This window comes from Equus asinus, chromosome 27, assembly GCF_041296235.1.
Source record: "Equus asinus isolate D_3611 breed Donkey chromosome 27, EquAss-T2T_v2, whole genome shotgun sequence".
NCBI lineage: Eukaryota > Metazoa > Chordata > Mammalia > Perissodactyla > Equidae > Equus > Equus asinus.
The window spans coordinates 19,379,327-19,405,113 of NC_091816.1; the positions used below are offsets into that span (position 1 = coordinate 19,379,327).

At 42.7% G+C, this 25,787-nt stretch overlaps 1 protein-coding gene across 1 annotated transcript in view; it reads left to right on the top strand.

The window, feature by feature from the left end:
* The first annotated feature begins 4,769 nt into the window (after positions 1-4,769).
* ZDHHC2 (zinc finger DHHC-type palmitoyltransferase 2) overlaps positions 4,770-25,787 on the top strand; it is a 65,952-nt gene continuing 44,934 nt past the window's right edge. The window contains exon 1 of the mRNA XM_044760641.2: positions 4,770-5,126. Coding sequence (XP_044616576.1) covers positions 5,000-5,126 — 127 coding nt within the window. The 5' untranslated portion in view covers positions 4,770-4,999. The remainder of the gene's footprint in view (positions 5,127-25,787) is intronic.

The window sequence follows — 25,787 nt, forward strand, 5'->3', positions numbered from 1 at the left end:
CCCAAGTGTCTTCAACTTCCTATTACCCCTCACTTCTTGTTTCTGTAAAACAGTAGAGATATAATTAGGGAGGGGGCTTTTTTGTCTCTTGCATTTATAAATATAAAGCCTGCTTCATGAATATTCAGATAAGATTAAAACTCTAGTCAGTTCTGTTCAATGGAAATTTCTATGATGATGGGAATGTTCTAGATCTTCCCTGTCCAATACAGTAGTCACACACGGTTATGAGCACTTGAAATGTGGCTATTGCAACTAAAGAAATGGAATTACTTTATTTTATTTTAATTAATTTTAATTTAAGTTTGAATAGCCACAAGTGGCTAGCGGCTCCCTTTTGGACAGTGCAGGCCTAGAGAGTCCGACTTGAAGAGTACCAGTGGGCTCCTCTGTCCCCAAACTCCTGTATCCTGATTTCTCACAGTGCCTCAGTCTCCAGGACCCTTTAAGAAATGGGATGCTGAATGAAATTAAAGCTATGTTCCTATCAAAGTTCTTGGTTGCAAACACAAGTCAACGCTAGTTGACTTACACAAAAAAATGTTTTTGTAGGTGTATAGACCCCCCATAGAATCAACAGGAAGTCTGGAGAATCAAGCTTGAGCTGGCATAGGTGAAGCTGACGCATGGCCAAGATCCCGCCACCAAGAACAGTCTGCCTAGGCTGCCATTGCTGGCTTGACACCACTGGACACTTGCCATCACACTGCAGGATTCTGTTGCCCTTGATCACTCTCTGCTGGCCGTTGAACTCTCAGCTCCACAATGCCACTTCTAATAATTTCTAATTGAACTTTGGCCACTGTGTCACCTCTTATAGATCTTGACAGTCGATGAGGAGGAAACATCTGCCCACCTTTTGGGTTCATAGACACTCTCCTCATTTAGGGGAAAGAGAGGGGGTCACGTAGGCAAAAACATTCATTTAAATGAAAAGTTCCAATTTTATTTCTAAAGACATTAACCTTAGTGCAAACTGTAAAGAAGTGCAAGCAGAATCAGAGTGATTTGTTATAAGAAAAATGTTCTCTTAATTCTTTTCAATTTTCTGAATATGGTTTTTATTAATTAATCATTAGCCACTAAATTATAGCATAAAATTGTATAATTGTTATATAATTATAATTAAGTATAATTATATATAATTGGTCATGAAGTTATAATTCATACTTTATAATTGGCGTGGTTAAACTAATGGTTGATGCTATTGAAATCTATGAAAAGATGCCGGGAGAGCGGCACTGCTTGGTGTGCGCCTGCCACCTAGGGGTGAGATGCATTAATACCCTCACAGAGATCCTCGCGTGCTTGAAACGCAAGGTTTGTCAGAAACGATTTTTCCTGCTTCACAATTTTTCCAATATTTTGACCCAATCAACCATACACTTCTTAGGCCTTTGAAGTTACCTTCCATTCCATTTCAGGTTAACTGCAAACCATAAATCTCGGACAGCCAAAGTGTATCTTTGCACTGTTTTGTCACCCATTCCCTAAACCCAGTTTCCTTTCTAAGACTGCTTTTATTTTACATGTGTCCACAAACATCATGTGGTTTGGGCATGCTATTATTCTCCCACAGAGAACATCTTGGCCGCTACTATCAAAGTGCAAATTAACACTGGAGTCAGTGATGTCACGGACTGCTGACTTCTAAAGGGATTTTCCCCCTAAAGAATGATAAGCTTAGTTTAAGAAAACAATGAAAGAGGATCTAACAGTATTTCGCAGACTGTTCTAGTAAGGATGGGAGTCATAAGTAAAAGAGGAGATCCAGACCTCAGCTTCATTCCTTCCAGTCCTTGTCAGATTAGAAAGCAGTATTTGTCTAGTACTATACCTTAAAGCAAATCAACACAACCAATTGATTACATATCTGAGAGTAATAAAACTGACCTTATATTTCAAAGATGCAATGTTTCCGTCCAAGCACACTTGCAAAAGGAAAGCGTAACTCTCAAGCAAGTGACCTAACAAACTTTCTAGTGGATGGTTTGGCTGAAAAGCTGAGGGGAGGTTGGTACAGGCAGCACGAATGGAAGTCCATGCTCCCTAGAGAGAGGGTGGCTCCTGAGCTTGGTAGGCATGCTAGTCTTGATGCAGACCAAGAGAAAATTTTAATCCGGATGCGGAAGTAGGAGGAAGATGTGGAGTATTACCACAACGGCAAGACAGATTTGAGGTTTGGGGACTGACGAATCGGCGGGACTGGTTCAATGTAGATGCTGGCTGGAGGGAGAAGAGGAAGATCAAGTTTCCTTTGTGGGAGAAGCGTCTGTTACTGGGCATCTTGAAATTTTGAGCGCTTAATGACTGATAAACTCCTGAGCGGGTGGAGCTTCCAGTGGAGGCCTGGTAAGGAGGGAGTTACTGTTCTTAGGGACCAGCTGCGCCGGTTGAGGGGGCCTTTCTCCTCTTCTGCGATGCTCCCCTAGCGCTCCTTCTGGCCTGCCCGTCTGCTTCCTCTTCTTCCGCTTGGTGTTGCCCTCTCGCTCCTTTGCTGCGGCTGACCCTCCTGTTCATAAATGGCCTTAGCAGATTTATCAAAATTGTCACATGAAATTCACAATTTGTTGTGATTATTGCAAATCTAAAATTGGTGAGTTGAACCTTCTGCCTTTCTCTCCACGAGTAGGTCTCTAGTGAAGTTTCTTTTTAATTGTCTATGACGATTAGAGGCTATGCAGAGATAAATGCTGTCATCGTGTGTCTTTTGGAATGATTCTTCCTGAGCTAGACTTTTTTTTAAAGAAAGAGTGATACCCTTGGAGAACTCAGTAATAGTAGAACTCTTAAAATGACTAAAAATAGGTTGCATCATTCCACAAATACTCATTATAAATACGAACAATAACATTTCAGACAAGTGAAAAAATGTAAGCTTCCTTCAAAGATGTTACACCTGCATATTCTTCCAAAAGAGTAAACGATGGGACAACTGTGTGGAATACTATCTCATTTCCGACCTCAAGACCCTGTAAGGCTGTTAGAAGAAAAGCGGTCCAGGGTTTTGTAGCATCAACTATCTAAAGAGGCACAATTCACAGTTTTTCCACTGTGGGAAATTTGATCCCTTACTCTTCATTTCTTAGCAGTCTTGAGCAACCTTCAATCACTATTTTGCTGGGCCTATTTCACTCCTTTAGGGACTTTTATCTCTTGTTTTTAGACGCTTCTGATTGGGAGCATGAGGTTGATAGCCATGGGAAAGGTTGAGGATTCCAGGTAAGTTAGGCTTTCCTACTAAACTACCCTACAGGATAGCCAATAAAGGGTGTAAGGTGTTAGACCCAAATAAAGTGATGCACTGGGACAGAAACTTTGTCATTTCAATTATTTAAAGTCACACAGAAACTTGACTGACATTTCTATGCATTTTTTTATTAGAAGTGCAAAGAAATTTACCGTGTAATATAGTAGCTATAGTAGAGATTAGCTTGCCATTCAACCCAGTCACAGAAAGATAATCTCGAAGACATAAGAGCGCAGATTTCTTTGACTGATTTAATGCAAATTAGCACTTTTTAATCTTTTCATTACACATATGAATATGAAGTAATTTCATTCAACATGGTAGTTGTGTAGTGTAAATATATATTCATTAATGTTAACTAAAATTGTGCACATTATACATCGTAATTGTGTATATAATTCAGAGACACATTTATTGAGGTGTTTCCATGTGGAATCAGGTGCGTTCATAATCAGATGAGAAAAAAAAGCAAATAATCTCAGAAACATTCGTATTTTTTTCTGTTTCATCAATCATAAAGTCAGGGCTTTGCTTAAACTACCTGTAGGATCCCTTCAGGATGTTTAGCAACCACTGTAGGACCAGCCATACGCTAAACTAGAATTGCAGCCACAAAAGGAAACACTGTAGTAAGAAGGGGGGAAACGCGCACAGGGAAGAACAACGGACCCAGGGAGGCGGCGGGGGATGGTTACTCTTATAATCACTAAATAACCTAACTGAGTTCAAATTCTCTGAGCAAGTTGTTTTCCTAACTCCAGCGGTCTCTGGCTTTACATCCAAAAGTGCTCTTCCTCGCTCCCCCGTCCCCTCCCCGTCAGAAGACGGCTCCGCGCCCCCTCCTAGCGGGGCACCCCGCTTCCCCCCAAAAGAGCCGAGTAGTCGAGGCGGCGTCCTCGCCCCGACCCGGCAGTCCCTCAGGTCTGGGAGGGCAGCCCCGCCCCGCTGCCCCCCGCCTGGTGACCAGACCTACGAGTTGAAGCGAGAAGCTTCCATGCCGGAGGCAGGGGCACCGGCCTCAGCGCCTGCAGACTTTCCAGGGGCGCATTTCCCGGGCGGGGACGCGAGCCCCGTGGCCTCGGCTGGGCGGGGTCCTGTCGGCGCAGGTCAGCCCCGGGGCCGCTCCGTCCCCTCCCTGCGCCTCGCGGGCCGCGCCAGCCCCCCAACTGCCGGAGGGGCGGCGCCCCCGGGGCCAACCTCGCCCCCGCCCGACTCCTCGCCTCCCCGCGCGGGCGCCCAGATCTGTCCCCGGACCCGCCTCCTCCGCTTGACCCCGGAGCCAGGGTCCAGCCGGGCGGCGGAAGGGCGGCGGTGGGCGCCTGCGCTGCCCCCTGCGGTGCCCGGCGGCGCGGGCGCAGCTGATGCGCCGAGTGCGCGGAGGGCCCGCCCGAGGGCGCAGCGGCCGCGCCGGGGGAGGCGGCCGGGGCGGGGAGCGGGGGACGGGCGGAGGCGGGGCGCAGGCTCCCGCCTCCTCCTCTCCATCCTCCTCCTCCCTGTCCTCCTCCTCTGCGTCCTCCTCCCGCGCGTCCTGCTCTCGCCGCCACCGCCTCCGCCGAGCTGGGGAGCGGGAGTCCGCGGCGCCGGCTGGGGGCTGCGGGATGGGGACTTAGCGCCACGGCGGCGGCAGTGGCCGCAGCGCAACCGGCCGCCGCCCCGGGGCCCGTCCCCCCGGGGGCGCCCAGCCCGCCCCGGAGCCAGGCCCGCGGGCGGCGGCGGCGGCGGAGCTGGGCAGGTGGATGCGGCTGGAAGATGGCGCCCTCGGGCCCGGGCAGCGTGAGGCGGCGGTGCCGGCGGGTGCTGTACTGGATCCCGGTGGTGTTCATCACCCTCCTGCTCGGCTGGTCCTACTACGCCTACGCCATCCAGCTGTGCATCGGTGAGTGCGCGCCCGCCTGCCCGCGCTCGGGCCCACCCCGCGGCCCCCGCGCCCCTGCGCAGCCCAGCCCGACAGTCCCGGGACGCTGGGACCCGCGCGCACAGCCGCGCGCCACTCTCCCCGGTCCGGAGACCCCCGTGCACGCCGGGCGCTGCCTGCGCGCTGCATCCCCGCAGCCGACAACAGCCTCCGGGCAGCCTCCTTGCGCTCGCACACCCTCCCCTCCCCATCACAACTCTCCGGTTCCGGTGTCCCCCCCACCCCAAGGCACACTCAGCCGAGACACCACCTCCGCCTGCTGCTAACTAACCACCGCCACCCCGGCCACACCCCCTCCCTCGGCAGGACGGTTCCCGAGAGAGCGGTGGGCTCCGCTGCCAGCAGACTCCGCGGAGCAGGGAGGCCCGGGGAGGCTGCGCTGGAGGCTGGAGGGCTCCGAGCTGGGCCCAGCGTCCGAACTGCGCCAGACCCGCGCGGGGGATGGTGGCCTCGGCCTCGGGTGTCCGAGCTAGCCCATTCTGGCTGTCCTTAATCCACTTTTTGAAATTTGTGATAGCACTCAGGGGTGTTTTTGCTGCCTTTATGGTTCAAGGATCGCCAATTGGACACTTTCTAGTTAAAAGGAGGTGGAGGGGAATGAGGTACTAGAAAGTATTTTGGAAGACTTTTGCAATACGCAAGACCATAATTTAGAGGTTGGAATAATAGAAGGGAAAAAAAAAGAGGTGACTATCCGAGGTTTTTTCATCCAGAGAGCCAAGTGGCTCAAGTCCAAGTTTTAGGCTCCTGAATTGGTGGGTAGGGTACTTTCAAAGCTGAAGATAGGGGAAAAAAAGCTAATTATGCATAATTAGGGAATACAGTTCTGTCCCTTAATGTAAGCAGGCTTCTGCCTGCGGAGGTTTTGTGAAAACTGATCATTATTATCAGAAAAGATATCCAAATAGAGGACGATGACTTTTCTGCCAGTGCCTGAAATGCGTTCTGTGTTTGTGGTCCCCCCTAAGCGTCTGCCTTTTTACCCTACGAAGCAGCAGCCTTGGGTGGGACCAGAGAAAGGTTAGATAGTGGCCTGTTTAGTTGAACCTTCTCAACTTAAGCATTTTCAAAGATTCAAGATTCAGACGTAGAATCTTGTCTGAAGCCATCTTACCTCAAAATGTTGCCCCGTGTGAGAAATAATAGGTGTCAGAATAATACACCAAAATACTTACTGATATAACTTTAAGAGAATTGAGACTAACTTCCCGGTTCATATAGTTCTTAGATTGGATATTGTGCCTTTGCTTATTGAATTTGGAAACAATATTTCAGTACAAAAAAGTGTCTATTTTTTAAAAAAGGACTGGGTTGATCTGAAATCGTTAAGACAGTGCATCTCCATATGCGTTATTCAAGTCAGCTAAAATGTATAGGAGGAAAGCTTTTAGAAACGTTGTAATTTTTTATTAACTTAATATTAAGATAGCTTGCCTTATTGAGATATACTGTGTATGTTGCATAACTATTAGAAACCTGGGTTGTACTTTATTCTTTTGCCTTCTTCAAAACAGTGAACAGTTTCAGTTAATGTAACTGGTGCAAAAGAAGGAAGTACCAGAAGGTCTTATTGTCGAAACAGGCAGCTTATTCTCCTGTATTATCACATCAAGCTAAGAAGCTTAGCTGATCCGCTGTCTCATGTCCATCAGGAGGAAGCGTGTGAAGGCCGGGAGAGCCTTTCTTCCCTTACAACTGCCTCTGGCTGAGGTGCCACATAGGAGGTCTTACTGTATTGGATAGACAGGTGATGGGGGAGGAACTAATTGGAAAATCACTCTTATGTCTGGATCATATTTTTATATATACTTTCTGTAAGTTTAACGTAAATCTAAAGTATCTGTGAAATCTACACTACTCTTTTAGTAAGTGAAAATTTGACTGAGAGAGAATGCCGCTGCTTAAACTGCCTGAGTGACATGGCCTGTTATTGGTACTGCACCTGGTGATCAAAAGTGAAGTCTTAACGTCGCTTCTTGTCACTGCCTACCGAGCCTGGTCAATGATACAATGCCTGTCATGTTGAAAGCAGTCAATAAATGGTTTTGGGTAAACAAATAAATGACGCAAAGGCAATGTCTCTGAGGTTGTCAGAAAGTAGTTTTTATATTTTTATTGCTATGGAAACAAATAGTCATTGTGTGAAAGGTCTAGATTGTAGAGTCTAGAAGACAGAACAAGTTGAAAATGAATTTGATTCTAGAAGCTATGGCAGGTTAGGAGTGGTAAGCTGTAAAAGCTGGGATAGCCTTGGTGGGAAGTTGAAATTAACTGTAGTTCCTTTATAGACACTGGGACTAGGATGACAGACACACAAAACCAGCCTCCTCTGCTTTTGACAAACAAAGCAAACGGGAATGCCAACCTTCCCTACCCGCCCGCCCAGCGTTAAGCACATCTCAGACTGCCCTGCCCTTTGTGGATTCTTTTCTCTTGGAAGTTGCTGTTTACAATCAGATTTTCCAAATTTCACCTGTGAAACATTGGCCAGGGTTGAGACTAGAGAGTGGGAGTGGGGGCCTAAGAACTGAAGCGGGTACCAAGCAGGATAGAACAAACAGGGTGATTTACCCTGGTCCTGCTTCTGTGTCTGCTGTCAGCTGGGGATGATCCTGCATATAAATTATGCTGTGCCCTCTGCTGAATGAACTGCAATTTAGGAGTAGTGCTTATCCTGGTAGCCTTGGAAACTGGAGATAATGATTGTCTTTACAGTTAGTTTCTATATTTAACATCGTGGATGTGTGTGGCTCTCTAGGCACTTTTCCTGTTAGCATAATGTTTGCTTAGTGTTTATATTTTATAAAAATAAACTCATCTCTTTTTGGAATATGTGCATATAAAAAATATATGCGATGGATATATATTGTATTAAGAGTCAAGGGTTTGGGATAAGTTTCCTTCCCATTCTACCAAAGAGAAGGTCAAATAGGACTGCTAATACTTTGACCTTTCAGAACATGTTTATCTAGTTTGTTTATTAGCTAGGCTCTATTATTCATACTATTTTTCCTCCTCTTTCCTTCACTCTCCCTCCTACTGCTCTCTCCACCCCAGCTTCTTTGTGTCTTATCTGTCTTTTGATCCCTTTAATTATTAGTTAGCTCATTTTCCATGGAGGAAGATAAATTCAAAGGGTAAAATTTGTAAGGTGGTCCTTTAGGGGGCAGAATTAGAGGAAGTAAGTGAGTCTGTGGCCTCAGGCATGCTTGGCTCAATGGAGCTACTCGACCTGGTTTATATGTTTACAGATCCATCATGGCAGTTACTATGTTAACTTTGCTTGTTGAAGAAGGTAACTGAAGTTTTCCCTTTTAAATGCTAACATTTAAAATTGGTTTAACTATTTTCACACCTTTTTATTTTGTTATAATTTTCAATTTATAGAAGAGTTTCAAGAAGGGTACAAGAAACCTGTCCATACCCTTGTTTAACCATTTTGGTTTCCATTTTTTAAAAATGCATTACTTCCCTGTTCTCATCTTAGGCAAGTGCTATGAAACATTTATTAAGTTGTGTACTCGTATGGTTCCGAGTTTGCTTATGGCTTTACTTAAGTTATTTCAAGCAGTCATGAAGATTGCAAAGCTTAGAGATCATCTAGGCCAACCTCTCCGGCATTTTTAGAGGAAGTTAAATGTTCCAGTGTTGCTACAAGTTCTAAGTCCTTTCTGCAAGTTACCCAATGAAGGTGTCACCTATGACTTCAGCTGTGGTGGTACAAATGTTAAAATGGCTCCTTTTCCCTCAATCCGTTCCCCACATCTCTCTAGCTCGATGAAGTTGTTTAGAAAATCTGTTAAACTTTGTTGTTGTTGTTTAATAAGAGTTAAATACAGTTCTGAGAGTGAGCCAACAGCCTTCACACAATGATTTCAGAGTTTTAGAAGGGTTTATGGTTTGGGCCAGATAGTAGATATTTTTGGCTTTGCAGGCCATATGGTCTCGCTTACAACTACTCAACTCTGCTCTTGGGGCATAAAAATGGCCTCAGACAATACTTTAACAAATGGGCGTGACTGGGTTCCAATAAAACTTTATTTACACAAATAGTTGGCAAGCCAGATTGGCCCTTAGGCAGTAGTTTGATGACACTTGGAGTATGTTAGAAGTTAGACTATTAGAATATTCAGGTTTTCCTCACAGTTTTGCATCTTTATTAATAACCGTCTCTCAGAAATTATTGCACCTCTTGTATTCCACAGTAATTACTGAAGATGTTCAAGAATTAAAAGAATTAGTCTACATACCTAGGGATCAATTTGGGAGATGTACTATCATGTTTTCCTTGTTTTAAACAAACAAACATCGTTAAGGATAAAATAGAGAAAAGCTCATACTTGATTTTAAGCTAAGATCTACTGTCGATTCAAGGCCATTGCAAGCTCAAGGCTGGAGACTGAATGGGACTCTAAATTACCTTCCATCCTGAAATGAATTTGAGCCACACAGAGAAAGAAGTGTGTTCTTGTTATTGGTAAACTATCATTTAAAATATTATGCAGTAAGTTAAAGGTTTTTTAGAAAAAACTACAGACAGATGACCTTGGGAATACAAATGATACTATCTATAATTATTAAAATAGTTTTAAGTGACATAGAAGGCACATCCATAGAAAACTGATGCAAGCAAAACATTTAATTCCGAAATCGCTTAGACATTATTTCTTGTTGACAATAATGATGCTAAATATATTAGTTCTTTGGCTTTTCTTGATATTATCAAATATTTTGAAGATTTGAAGTTATCTGAATAGAGGAATAAAAACTCAACATTCCTTCAAATCTAAAATTCTAATGTATAAAATGTGATATGCTCCAAACTCCTGATTGGCGCTGCCGTTTGACTTTAATATAAATGGTCCCTGGGAAAGCAGGAGAAAAGACGACTCTGCTTAATGGTCTCTTGGTTCCATTGAGTGAGCCAGAGAATTCTTTTTCTTTTGATGTATTGGACGCTGCAGCATTACTGTTTGCTATTAAATTCCATTAGACATAAGATATGTAAAGCAATTCTCACAGTGCTTAGCATGGAGAGGGTTCAATTATTGTTGAATGAATTGATCTCTCTGATTTTTAAGTCTTATTCAATCCATTTTTAATATGAAACCATGCAACTGTATAATGTAAATAAGTGAGAGAACAGGATTCAGCAGCCAAAACTCAGTTTAAACTAAGGTTTGTTGTAGAAAGGCTGCTTTCAAATGCTTACTGAGAATGTCATCCATGCCATTAAATTAAATACTTACTCATGAGTTTCCAGTAATTAAACAGAAGCTGAAAGGATGGTTTCTTAAATCAAGATAATTAATCGTCTCTAGAGATGGTGCATCGCCACAAGGTTAGAGAGAGGTCAGCTTCAAAAGCCTTTATTGACCCCTGTCATGTGCCAGGCATCTCCCCCGCAGAGATGACTTAGAGGAGAACTTAAAAGAGATCTTTTCCTAATAGCCAAGAAAAAATTCTCTCTGGAAAAATACCAAAACAAACCCTGAAGCCTTCTGTCTGGCTTGAGCGTGAGGAGAGGGTTGTTACCGTTCCGAACTCCACTCCCTCGGCAGAGTGGCGGAAAAGCAGAAAGGGAAAATGAAACACCGCACCCCTGTGAATTGGTTGCTGGACCCACATAAAAGAATAATCAATAAAGCAGGTAGAAAGAGCTGATGCAGAGCACTTCAGTACTAATGAATTTCTAATTATATTGTAAATCTTACCATATATAAGTATCTCAGAGTAAGAAGATGACCAGCAATTTTTGCCCCTGCTACAATCTGGGTGGCTGTTTCATACAACTCTCTGAATCCATGGGAAGCCGGGAGAACCCAGCTTAGAAAATGGACAGAAAGGAAGAGAAGAGGGGTGAAGTGGAGCTGACATTATACTAGAGGAAAGGCCTTTGAAAGGAGCTGCTTCTCTGCTCCTGGCCATCAGAGAGCTTGGAGCCACCCCTGTGCCCTGTGACTTTGTGAAGATGGTTCCAGGAGCAGCAGCTGGCTGAGCTGAGGTTGTGTGCCCACGTCCCAGGCAGCAGCGTTCAGCAAGAGCTGGTGTTTGATCTCTTTGGCTTCCATGGTAGGAAGACGTGCTAGAAAGACCAAAGAAAAAAAAAAGAAAAAGAAAAAAGAAAAGACAGCAAATATTTCAGAGATTAGTATGGGTGAGGAGTTCGCAATGAGAAGATTCTCATTGATTTTTTTTGTTGTTTTTATTTCTCATCTTGATGGAAAATTTGTGGCTTTTCTTCTCAGAAAAATAAAACCATGACTTACATCTTATAATTTATCCTGCTGATTTCATTTTGACAGTTGTATCGCATCCCTCAGCCTTCTTTTCTCTAGGAAGTGGTGAGTTCATGGTTCCCGTGGGACTCCAGCACTGTTTGTGATGGCTATAGCATACTATCTCGTCTGACTTGCAGAACGATAGGTTACAACATGGCCTAGATCCTTAATGCTCTCTGTTGGGGAACCAGTTTTCCAAAGATCGTCTAGAAAGACAGTCTTCATATTATGCGAAATCGTATGATTTTATATTAGCATTCAGATATACCACAGGGAACTAATAATAAAGCTCTAACACCGTTGAATTAACTTCTTTAATAGTCCATTAGAAAATTGTTGAAATTTTTTTTTCTAATTCTTTTACAGGTAATTTTATTATAATATCTTAATTGTTATCTCAGTCAAATGCTGAGTGGAAAGGGGTGGAATTTGCAGGCCAGGGGGAGGGGTGAGGGCAGCGAGGAGGAGGCAGATGACCTGATTTCCTAAGAAGCATATGGTAGCAATAAAGTAACAAGCTACAATTGCTTGAAATTTTCCCTTTCAAAATTATACTATATTTTGAAACATTTGTGTAGCATTTTTCCTAATTTGACTTTTCATCTGACTATGACTTTTAAATTCAATTATAAATATTAGTGCCAGAAATGTTACGAAATCCATTTTTCTTTGGGAGGCACTCTTGAGCAAAACTAAAGGCTGCCTTTATCATCTTAGCTCTTCTCTGCACTTTAAAATGTGTTCTCACTGGTAGTTCATTTAAAATATGTTGTTGATTACGTTTTTAAAATGCAAATGAAGGAGAAGTGCTTTGATAGATGACTGAGTTTTATTTCTTTGCCAGTATTTGTCCTGGTATCCTGAAATTTCTCCTCACGTGAAGTGCTCTGTAAATCCGTAGCATTCCTCCTATCCTTAAATTAATTTGACCTCTTTGGATTTCTTCACTGGCATTGCCACTCGAGAGGAGCAGAATGTGAGGTCCAGAGCGGTGCATCAACAAAATAAATGTCAAGCAATAAACAAAAAAATCTGTTGGGTTTTTTTTTTTTTACATCCTTTAAAATCAAATAACCAGAGTACAATAGTTTCAGGGTAGTTTGTCTGTCTTCATGGTTATCTTATAATAGATATAATCCTTGTAAAAAGCAGTTATTTGATTATAATTCAGTGAAATTTGGAAAACCAGAATGCTTTGTCATGGTTATCTATTTTCTCATATACAGATAAAATTAAGTTTCTGTCTCCCTACTTATTGCATTATGTGAAAAAAGGATTTTCACCATATTTGAAGGGTGTGTTTAGAATGAGGCACCTTAAAACTCAGTCTGCGTTGTGTCTCTGATCCTTTGGGGACCCAAGGTCATCTCAAAGAGGTAGGTAGCTGAATCTGAAGTGTGGCTTTTCACAAAATGTGTAGAGATGTGAGAGATGGTGACATGAAGTACCATCTCTGTAATAGACATATAATTTACACAGGGAGTTCTGCAGTGGGAAAAACAGCCTCCGAAACAGCTGATGTTGAGCTGTAATGAGCAACACCTGATACCATTTACAGAGAAAGATTTCAATTATGAGCCTCCAACTGAAAGTCGTAAGCCTGCTCCAAATTGCAGGGGCTAATTTGCGATCAGGTTTGTTAGTAAGTGGCGACTCCATGTGACATGTTTTAGACAGAAAGGCAGGAAGGGGTTTATGTACTTAACTATGGCTAGTGATTATCCAGGACATTTCCAGGGAGGTCAATTAATGTGAAAGGATGAAGGGCAGAGACCAATTTGACTTCATTGGTTTTAATTATAGCATGTTTTTGATGAAATGCAGCTTATTCCAGGACTACAACATATTAAAAACTAAGATATATAGAACTGAGAGCTGCCTGTCCGTTGGAGGGGGGCAGAGACTGGTGATTCATTATAGGTCCCCATAGATTTGCTTTTTAACCAATAATTATGAAATTCAAGAATTGAATGCATTTCAACCACCCATAATTTACTGAATACCCTTGTGATTTATTCATTCATTCAAAAATATTTATTAACTGCTCTTAGAGTTTACATTCTCATTGAGCAGTAGGGAGAACAAGTAAGGAGCATACGTGAGTAGCTTGTATGAGTTGTTGGAGGGTCATAAGTGTCATGACAAAGAGCAAGGCAAGAAGGACTGGGAATGCCAGTGCAAGAGTTTACTTTTGAATATGGTGGCGGGGTGGGGGAGGGGGTGGTCATGAAATTTAAGTGATGACCTGAAGATGCCAAGGGGTTTTACCATGCTGGTATTGGGAAGAAATGCATCTGAGGAATTGGTCGGTGTAAAGGCCCTGAGGCAGGAGTTTGCGAGCCTGTTAGAGGAGGATCAAGGAGATCATTTTAGTTGGAGTGGAGTGAGCAGAGGAAAGGGAAGTAAATGACAAGGTCAGAGGTGACAAGGGAAAAGTACAGATTATACAGGGTCTTATAGGCCATTATGAGGATTGGGGCTTTACTTGGAGTGAAATCAGGATCCATCGCAGGATGTTGAGTAGCTTAATGACATGCTATGACTTATGTTTAAAAAGATTGTTCTGGCTGCAGTGTAATCTCGGTGACTTCGTCAATCTGTGTGAGAAATGATGGTGTGTCAGACCATGGTGGGGGCAGTGGAAATGGCGAGAGGCAGTCAGATTCTAGATGTATTTTTAAAGTGGAGACTGTCAGCCTAGAGAAACCAGTTTAAGCAGCAAAGCGTTTATTTGGGATCAAAGAATTGCAATTCCGGGAGCACAGATTCAGGTAGAAACCCAAATAGTGTACCAATTACAGGAGAGGGACTCAGAGTTTTTGTGAGGAAAAGGGAGGAAGATGAGGTAAGTTGTATTAAAGAAGAGTCCATTGGTGCTAGATGAGGGAAGGCTGATTTGTGCTTCATAGGTTGGCTTGAGATTCGGTTGTCAGGCAGAAGGCTAGACTTGTCCTTCATTGATTTATTAGCACTTCGGTCATCAGCAAAGTCGAGTTTCATCAGTCCCTACAAAAGGATATTCTTGTCCTTACTGAGCTCTTGGAATGTTGGTGGTTTGGTCCACTTTGGAAGATAAAGAAGAAAAGATGTGCAAGGCACTTCCTCTGAAATGGCTGCTCCGGCTCTCTTTTAATTTGACACCACTCATAACATCTTTCACAAGACAACAGAATTTCCTCACAGACATACGTGAATCTTGAAAGAAAGGAAGGAAGGAAGGAAGGAGGGAGGGAGGGAGAAAGGAAGGAAGGAAGGAAAAAAAGTGAAAATGATTCCAGTGTTTTGGCCTGAACAACTGGAAGGATGAGATCAGCCAAGAGGCAGAAGGTTGCAGGTAGAACAACATCCAAGGATACCCAAGACCGTTGAAGTCCTTGAATTATACATGCACGGTTTCATCTATTTCCTATTGACTAAAAAAGGTCAAGGAAGAATGGCATTTGTAATTTTGCTTAGGCATCCTTTTGACTCAGAGGCACTGAGAATCTGGGAAGACTCATGAATGAGCCACTTCAGGGAAATGCCTGGCTAGACATCTACATCTCAGCAAAGCTTTCTTTTTCTTTACTTATCACTTCTGAGGTGATTTCTTGAAGAGAGTAAACAACAGCCCCTGAAGCCTTCATTGTGGAAATAACTAGAAGTGAGAACGAAAATTTTAGCTAAAGTTGAATATTGCCATAATTTGTGGTACGAGAATAGGCTCTGAGCAGGCAATTTTTAATTTTTATTGCAGTAAAATAGACATATCAAAAATTTACCATTTTAACTGCCTTTTTTTTTTTTTTGAGGAAGATTAGCCCTGAGCTAAGTACTGCCATTCCTCCTCCTTTTGCTGAGGAAGCCTGGCCCTGAGCTCACATCCCTGCCCATCTTCCTCTGCTTTATATGTGGGACGCCTAGCACAGCATGGCTTGCCAAGTGGTGCCATGTCTGCACCTGGGATCCGAACTGCGAACCCAGGGCTGTCGAGAAGCGGAAGGTGCGAACTTAACTGCTGCTCCACCGGGCTGGCCCCCCATTTTAACTGTTTTTAAGTGTACAATTCAGTGGCATTAAACACATTCGCATTGCAGTGCAACCGCCATCACCATCCATCTCCAGCACTTTTTCATCTTCCCCAGCTGAAACTCCATGTTCATTAAAGAATAACTTCCCATTCTCCCCTTCCCCTGGCCCCCTGCAACCTCCATTCTACTTTCTATCTCTATGAAGTTGATTATTCTAGGCACTTCTTACAAAGTGGAATCATATATTTGTCCTTTTGTGTCTACTTATTTCCCTTTAGCGTAGTGTCTTCAGGGTTCATTCATGTTGTAGCATGTGTCGGAATTTCATTCCTCCTTAAGGCTGAGTGAGATTCCATTCTATGTATAAACCGAATTTTGCTTATCCATTCATTGGTTGATGAACATTTGGTTGTTTCCACCTTTTGGCCATTGTGAATAATGCTACTATGAACATTGTTGTACAAGCATCTATTTGAGTCCCTGCTTTCAATTCTTTGGGGTCTAAACCCAGAAGTGCCGTTGCTGGATCATGTGGTAATTCTGTGTTTAGTTTTTTGAGGACCTCCATACTGTTTTCCTGGAGCAGGTGATTTTTGATGCAATTTTGATTTCAGAACATCCTTTGTACAGCCTTGTAAGTATGTCCAAATTTGCAGGTCTCTAGAGATATCCACATTAATGTCACTGCAGCAATTGGTAGCTACCTTGTCCTTTCATGATGCAGCAGGAAAGTTGATGGTCAGGGAATTGTGAATAATTCCATTTTGCCCATGCGGCAGCCTCCATTATTGGGGGGGGGAAGGGGTGTCCTTCATGAGAACACTGGTCATCAGCTGTGCCTAGGACAGAAAAGTTGAGAGCTGCTGGCTTACTTAAGTGCATAGTCTAAAATTCAGCAGTAGAGTTTGAGTAACCAGAGCACTCATGCTAGCTGGTAGAAATTTTTAAAGAGCAACATGTTAGCAATTCCAAATGGTCCACACACTGGGTTAAAAAGAGCTGGTGGGGAGGAGGGGGTAAACACACATGTTTCTGTGGATGCGTCAGTAACCTGTGGTGTTAATCATGAACGAGACCTTTATCCACAGCACGGGGACTGAACACGATTCATGAATGAATAGCAGGTATTTTTATTGCCTGCGGATCTATGGTAAGTGAAAATGGTTTTAGGACTAGAAAGCAGAGATAAGTACATATAACTGAGGGAGAGATCCAGGCAGGAAACGTGAGATGCAGCTCACACACTGAGCAAAGGAAGACACTCAGTCCAAATATTGACAACTAGCTTATTCAATGCTGTACACAATGTTTTACAATTTCCCACTTAAATTAGTGACATCTAGTATATAATTAGGTGGTATTTGTATAACATTACACTATTATAATACACTGTGTCTTAAAGTGTAGATCTTTCATCTGTGGCTGCCAGTTTATGATTATATCAAATTTGCTTTGGCTGCAACTGAATGTACATACTGTTACTGCAATTACTGTCAGGTAGACTGTGCTAGAGCTGTCGGTAAACGCAGTGTGGGGCAAAAGGATTCTTTGCTGCAAGTAAGAAGGGAAGGGCATGCTGGAATTCAAGCTGAGATCAAAGAAAGATTGTGTATGTGAAAAGTTTACTTCCTGACTATATGACAATGAAGTTACAAAAGAAAATGGTGCTTTCCGGTGACCCAGTACTGAAGGGTGAGCCAGTGAATGGCGTGACAGTCTTCCTTGTGTTAATAGAGATTGCGACTCAGTGCTGGACTGCAGTAATTATTGCTGGTGCTAGTGTTGTTTTAAAGCTTATCATTCATCCCTTCCAGTGTGCCACTGTAAATTCTGTTCTGAGGAGCGTCATAAACACAAAGGTTGGCATTACAGCTTTAGACAGTTCCTTTTTCCGGAGTACTACGTAAGTGTCCAATAATTTACATGAACCTAGAAATATTGGTTTAATTTTAAAATGTCCTATCTGTGCTCTGTTATATGTACCCTGGTCATATAGTACTCAACTTGTGGCTGCTAATCCTAGGAGGTAGTTTTAGAAGGTTGTTTCCTTGGGGAAGCAAACAAGAAGCATTAGTTTTTCTTCTTAATAAATCAGACAGTTGATGTTTGGTAGTGAAAAAAAAAGTATTGTCCTTTGTGATAATTCTGAGTATACCAGATAATAAGAGATGGATCTAATGACATTAAAAAATATACTACAAAAATTGTTTCCATCTGATCTTATATATAAATATATCTATTTTTTTTTTCTTTTGAGGAAGATTAGCCCTGAGCTAACATCTGCTGCCAATCCTCCTTTTTTTGCTGAGGAAGACTGGCCCTGAGCTAACATCTGTGCCCATCTTCTTCTACTTTATATGTGGGACTCTTGCCACAGCATGGTGTGCCAAGCGGTGCCGTGTCCGCACCCGGGATCTGAACCAGCGAACCCCGGGCCACCGAGAAGCAGAACATGCAAACTTAACTGCTGTGCCACCAGGCCAGCCCCCTGATCTTACGTATTTTTTAAGTGCTAAAATAACCAGAATACAAGTGGGATTTTTGCTTGCTACCAATAAATAAATGCACATATACATATGTGTGTATGCATTTATTATATGTATATGTATATGTATATATATATAAGAAAGATGGGCAAGATAATCATGAAGGCCCTTCCAATTCTAAAATTTTGGTTCTAACTAATAAAGGAAGTGTTTTCAGGACCTAAAACCCCTACCTCACCTTCCCCCTGAGAGTAGACAGCCATTACGTGAGAACCAGGCAGGACTTTGCTGAGGGTGTAGTGTCCACTACAGACTTGCATGGTTCAGAAGAGTCAGTCATGCCTCTCAGGCCAAACTGAAAGAAGAGCATCTGGAGTTGGCAAGGAAGCGGGTGAAGCTGACAGATCCAGGCATGGTGGGAACTTGAGTTGAGTTGTAGCCGTGTGTGGAAGGGGAGGACCCATACATCTCTATAAACAGGATAAGTAAACTCACCTGCACTGAAATCTGCCCAACTTGCTGACACTGGGAATCTTTTCTATTTTCATTTGAGACAGAAGGATTATAGGATTCCACTGAGTAAGCTTTGAAATGAGGACACTGAGAGCAAGGGACCAGCCATGAGATCAGATTTCCTTATTTAACTGCACCGCTTACTAAGTCAGTGATTCAGGAATCGTCTTGCCTTTTGCCAAGGGGAAAGTGGCAGTGAGTTCTTCAGGGCCATACTCATGAGACAAAGTTTTCACTCCCCTTTCAAAACCAATAAATTGAAAGATCTACACATCTCTAAAGATTAGGCACAAACATTCACTGAGTGTGTTTCTAGCCTTCAGTCGATACATCAGGTTTTACACATCTGTTTCTGTAGAGTAGACCTAGTTAGATATTTCAAGCAATGATTTGGTCAAGTTGCTAAAGAAATCTTGAGAGAGAGAGAAACAGTTCTACCCTGGAAGGTTTGGGTAACTGTGAGACTTACAAATTCCTATTCCAGGACAGATTTATGTTCCATCTCTCTTTGTTGCCAGTCTCTGAAAGTGATGCATGTACCTTAGGAGTGTGTCTGTGCAGTACGGACCTCAAGCATTATCTTTCCTTCCCTCTACTGCTCAGAAGGGAGGTCAGGAAACCTGTCCCATCGCCTAAGCTTCTTCCCTGTATCCCCACCTCACTCTTGTTCTAGGAACCTGGAGCTCCATGCCTTCCCCGGTTCTTGAACTGAGAGCTCAGGAAAGCCCAGCTCCAAGTACTACCCTGAAATATGACCAAATATTTGAATTGTGTATGCCCAAAGTTTGTAAAATGATCTGCATCCAGGTTATGTTTAAGTTGGTAGGTGGAGGAGGGTGACAAAAGGAGGACATTTTAAACCCTGCTCTCCAGAACATCCCCAATCAGAAGTAACAGGTAGAGGCATGAGTATTAATCACAGACAGGCCAGTATGTGAGAGCAACCCACGCAGGACCATCTGCCCAGGACAAAGAAGCCAGAGGGGTACGCAGGCAGGAGGTACCAGATGTCGCAAATCCTGGGAGGCCGTGTAGGATCCTTGAAGGCTTTTGGAGTCAGGCAGACTTATATTTAGATCCTAGCTCCATCTGTTATGACTTGAATGACATTACAAGAGTCATTTTATCTCTGTAAGACTATCTTCCCAACTTTTAAAATTATAATAATACCTACCTCACCGATTGTTTTAAGGTTTAAATGAGATAAGCATTTAACGAATTTTGCACAATGTCTGACATGTAGTAAACATTCAACAAATGCTCCTTCTTTTAGTTTATTCTCACCCCTCATCATCCGACTCCCACCCCTCACCAGCTCTGCTAATGTCCTCTCCCCCCATCCAGCCTTCACCCAACTCGGGCTGCAGTCTTATTTCGAAGAGTCTTATGGGCTGAGTTGTGTCACCCTCAAATTCAGAGGTCGAAATCCTAGGCTGCAGGACTTCAGAATGTGATTGTGTTTGGAGATCAGATCTTTCAAGAGGTAATTAAGTTAAAATGAGTTCATTAGGGTGGACCCTAATCCAGTATGGCTGGTGTCCCTAAAGAAGAGAAAAGTTGGCTATAAAGATGTAGAGAGAGAAAACTATGTGAAGACATGGAAAGAAGAAGGTCATCTATAAGCCAAGGAGAGAGGCCTCAAGAAACCATGCTGACACCTTGATCTCGGACTTCCGTCTTCTAGAACTGTGAGGAAATGACTGTCTGATGTTGAAGCCACCGAGTGTGTGGTACTTTCCCAAGCAGACTAATCCAGGGGTCATCACTGAAGCCTTGGGGTGGGATGGATGCTGCTCTCCTAGCCCTGCAGGTAGGGGAAGAGAGTGAGAGCAGCCTCTTGTCTACTGTGGTGGAAGGGAGATGAGTTCGGATGTTGCAAACTCAAAAGACTTCCCTTAACACAGAGTAGCTAATTTTTGTAATATTTTTCATTTATAGTTTTGCAATATTGTTGCAGGTGCCTTATGCATTAGAAAGGCTTTTGGTGACCAAACTGGAGACCTAAACACCCAGACAACAAATGACTTACATAACCTTTTGGACTATAACCAATTCTTAAGTAAGAGACTTCCTGTGTCTTGGTTTATATTGCCTGACTTACCGTTGTTCATTTTTGTCTTTGAGGTTGCTTGTACCATTCTTCAGGAAAAGGTCTCCAGTAATTCCTTGACCGTTTTACATGGTTGTTTGACAATTTCTAACACATAGTTTAGATCAATATAGTTTGTTAGATATAAATTCTGGGTTAGAGGCAGGAGGAATGCATCAAAATACCTGGGAAGTCCTTTTGTCCCCCAGTTCCACAGCTCTTCCACTCCTCCTGTTGAGATTCTGATGCATGTCAGGCCCTATCAGAACCTGGACGGGCCATGGTGGGGTACGGGTCGGGGTGGATTTGAAAGGAATAGAGCTCTGGGAGGGGTGGGAAAAGAAAATGTAGTTTAAAAATTGACTGATTTAGGGGCCAGCCCTGTGGCCTAGTGGTTAAATTCAGTGTTCACTTCAGTGGCCTGGGTTCAGTTCCCAGGTGTGGACCTATACCACTCGTCAGCGGCCATGCTGTGGCAGTGACTCACATACAAAATAGAGGAAGACTGGCGTGGATGTTAGCTCAGGGCCAATCTTCCTCAGGCAAAAAGAGGAGGATTGGCAACAGATGTTAGCTCAGGGCCAATCTTCCTCAAGAAAAAAAAAATTCACTGGTTTAATGCTTTCTTATTATGTTAATTTGCTCATATTGTAACTCACCTGCATCTTTCTGCTTATTCACACTCAGAAGGTCTTCCAGCAATTTATTTCCCACCAACTTGGCATTTCACTCTCTAAAAAATTGTAGCACTCCTGCAAGCTAAAAATGCACTGTGTACTTCTGTCTCTAGATTGTTAATAAAACTGTTAACCCTAAATTTTGGGGAACTCCTGCAGTTAACATGTCACTGTATAAAGATATATTTATGCCCCATATTCAGTTAACATTTACTGAGCCCCTAATAAGTGCTAGGTTCCGTCCTAGGTGCTTCTGCTTACATTACCTAGTTTAATTCTCAAAACAGCCTGGTGAGATCAATACTGAGATAATTACAGATTGTGCTAAGTGCTAAGAAACAAACAGCATATTGTGATAATGATTGCTGGGGTGACCTAGACAGGAGAGACTGTGAGAAACTGACAGGTAAGGTGCAACCTGAAGGACGATCAAGAAGGAGCCAAGAGGGAGCCGGGTGAAGAGCTTTTCAGACGGGGCAGAGACACTAAGGTTTAGCGTGTTCCAAAAACAGCCAGGTCAGCCTGCTTGCAGCTTAGTAAGCAAGAGGATGAGTGACGTGAAGGGATCTTGGAGAATTTAGTAGGAGCCGGATCATGTTCGACCAGTGAAGTCTAAATAAGGAGCCTAGACTTTATGCAAATTCAGTGCAAAGCTGTGGAAGGGGTTTTTTTGTTTTGTTTTGTTTTCTTTTTAAGATTGGCCCTGAGCTAACATCTGTTGCCAATCTTTTTTTTTTTCCTCCCCAAAGCCACAGTACGTGGTTGTATATCCTAGTTGTAAGTGCTTCTAGTTCTTCTATGTAGGATGCTGCCACATCATGGCTTGATGAGCGGTGTGTAGGTCTGTGCCCGGGTTCCAAACTGAACCCCGCACCACTGAAGTGGAGCACGTGAACTTAACCACTCGGCCACAGGGCTGGCCCCCGTGGGAGAGTTTTTAGTGAGATGACATCATCGATTTACATTTTAAAAGAGATCATGGTTTGCTTATTGTACAGTGAGTTTTTAAGGAAGTGTGTGGGGATCCAGTGAGGATTGCCTGGCACAGTGTTTGTGGTCAGGGCTGTCAGGAAGGTCAGGTCTGGCTCTTATGGTAACTGAGAGAGCCCAAATTGATAACCATGTGTTTGGGGTCCAAGTTCTGTGCTCTGAAGCCTTATCCTTGCTCTTGTTGACGAAAATAATCCATAACCAATCTATAAATGAAAATTTGGGTGAGTTTATTCTGAGCTTAAATTTTAGGATTATAACCCGAGAGAGTCTTTCCACAAAGGAACAGAGCACTCCAAAGAAGTGGGGTACACAGGGTGGTTATATACCCTCAAAGAGGGTGTTTCACATATGATTGAAATGTCCCTCCCACGATAGTCACAAGATTGCCCTGTGGGCACCGCACTTGATGGGCACAGCAGGTAGTGGTCTGCTATCTCGGAGGGCGTAGCAGGAGGCAAATCCATTGTCTTGAGCTGGGTGGTTACGGGCAGTGGGCGTACCACGAGGCAAGTCTATTGTCTTGAGCTGGGTGGTTACGGGCAGTGGGCGTACCACGAGGCAAGTCTATTGTCTTGAGCTGGGTGGTCACAGACAGGCGCCGCAAGCAATCAGTTCCTAGCCCAAAGAAAGGTGCTTAATCCTTAAAGAAATGCCAATGTTGGGAGGGGAAGAGAAGTTGCACCCGTATCTCAAGGGCCTTTGTTCTTGCCATAGGGAATCTCTAAAGCAGATATACAATGCATGCTCAACGGCCACGGTCAGGCTCTTTTGGAAAGACAAGGTCAGGCTGAATTAGGTTTACACAAAATGGCTTCCTCATATATTCCAATATATCCTATTACTTGCCATTTTTATTTGACACTCTTCATTCCTATTCTGAAGCTGCTTATCTGTCCTTGACAGAGTGGTTCTTACAAACCCACTGATAAATTTATTTGTAGAATGACTTTTGCTCTAGGTTTTTAAAAGTCAATATTTTGGGGGGAATACATCAGAATAGGACTGAAGATAATTTTAGAGCCAGAAGAAGCTTCAGGATAAACTGCAAGTTTTTGTTTAAATAATAAAATCATAGCATAGATCCGCTGAATATAGCGACTGAGGTGACACACATTGGGAGGATTGGCCTAGAGTCCCGGTCTCTTACCACCCAGTTCAATGCAAGCGCAGAGGATCTGGGGTGGGGACCATGCTAGTATGTTTAAGAAGCAAGAAGGCCCAGCATCACTGGAGCATCATGCGCAAGACGGGGAGAGGTGTGAGATGAGGTTAGTGACGAAGGCAGGGATGGCAGCTGTCAATAAAATTACAAGGACATTTGGGGATTACAAAGGAATACACAGTTTGATAAAAAGGCTTAAAAATGTAAGCAGATCTGTTGTAAAGGCAATACATTCAAAAACGTTTATTAGGAAGAAAAGCATACAGTTGGAATTCAATTGGGAATATCAATGTGAATAATATATTTTTCTTAGGTTTGTCATTAAAATGGTCTAGCAGCAATGCCACCCACATGCATGGGAATGATTTATAGTGTATCCTCCTACTGCCCAAATTTTTATCTCCAATACGTTAAAAATGAACTAGAGCTTCTTGGAAAGTAGCTGAAAGGACAAAAGATCGGCTTCAGCCGGTTCCCACTGGCCAATTTAGTCAAAGAATTCGCTGTCAGTTCGACAGAGTATTTCAAAAGGAGCATAAGTAATTCTGTTAGAGTAACTTGAGTACCGAGAATTAGCAGTAGGGAGGGGCAGCCCTGGAATGTTGGGGAGGAAAAGACCAGTTGGAGTTAATTAAGGAAGTAATAGGAAGTTAGAGAAGGTAGACACAGTGCATTTGGATGGATGGGAAAATAAGTTTTCCTGTGAAAGGGCCAGAAAAATGGGATGGCAGCTACAGACATGAGGTCAGAGGGGAGATTTTGTTAGGATGGGAGATACTAAAACATCTGTACTGCTTCTATTACTTTTATCTTAATTTTCTGAATCTGAGCTGCGGCTTTAATTAATTGCAAATGTTTTAATAACCGTGTCCTTGTTTTCTCAGTTAGTTTGAACTTCTGGTGAAAATGATGTCACGAGCTTTAAGCTTTTTGAGTACAGGGACGGAGTCTCCTTTACCATTTTATCCTCAACAGTGTGAGTACAGTATAGTCGGTGAAGGTTTTTGCAGTGAGTTAAAGATAAGCAGGAAAAAAAAAAATAGAGCTTGGCTGTAAAGCTGTTCTTAAGATTCATCTATTAGAACCAAGTCTTTATTTTTGGTATTCTCGATGATCAGACTGCATGTATGGGCCTAAGATGTGTCTGTGTCACACTGAATTTGGAAGAGGCACAGCGGCTTTATTTAGAAAAGTTACTGTGTATATGCAATATAGGAAAATTATTCCTCCAAAAGAGAGAGTTTGAATTCGAAGGCAAGAAAATTCAGCTTAAGAAAAGAAATCAAAGATCACAGCAATATACATTTGCAGTGAAAGCACCCAAAAACCAAATTGTTCTAGCAACAATTATGTAACTGTTCTTTGCTAATTTAAGGCAGAAAGTACATTTTTTATGTACTCTGAAGGCGTATTTTGGTATCTGAAGTTTTGGATGTTGGATGTACTGATGACTGAAAGTCGAGCTAGATTTAAGTTACCAGCAGTTTACTGGGCTGCTGCTTATCAATAGATACAGTTTTTGACAGCAAACTCTTAATGTTTGAGGATTAATGTAGCGTCGCCAAAGCCAAGTTTTAAAAAATCAGTTGGTAAAAATATAGGACTGGAATAATCTGTGAGATGATCCCCTGCTTTTAATCAAGACTGAATTTACATCAATCTGGACTAACTCGGCTCTAATATTTTTAGAGCTCTTTAGAGAATAAGGTTTGATGGCATTCTTAGCAATCATACGGGTGTATAAATAAACTTAATTTGGATCAGATTATTTGTAGTCAGGTTTTTAGAGTATGACTAAGGATTTTATTATTGTTTTCTCTCTAGCAGATACATAAAGATGTACTATAGTTAATTTGCTAGATATAATTCCAATTTATTAATATATAATATGTAATAAACTTGGCTTGAGAACTGGTTTAAAAGATCAGTCTCTTAGTAGAAGATTTCCAGAATAAAACTCAATTATAGATTTAGGGTGTATTGATTAGTTCTGTGTATCAACTTGGCTAGGCTATGGTGGCCAGTTATTTGGTTAAACACCAGTCTAGATGTTGCTATGAAGGTATTTTTTAGATGTGATTAATATTTGAATTAATAGACTTTGAGTAAACCAAATTACCCTCCATAATGTTGGTGGGCCTAATCCAATCAGTTGAAGGCCTTAAGATAAAAGAGTGAGGTCCCCCAAAGAAGAGGGAATTCTGCCATTAGACTGCTTTTGGACCCAAGGTTGCAAGATTGACTTCTCCCTGGGTCTCCAGCTTGCCAGTCTGCTCTGCACATTTCAGACTTGCCAGCCCCCACAACCATGTGAGCCAGTTCCTCAAAATACATCTCTCTTTCTGTGTCTCTATGCACATACACACACCCCCCCGATGGTTCTGTTTCTCTGGAGAACTCTAATACACAGG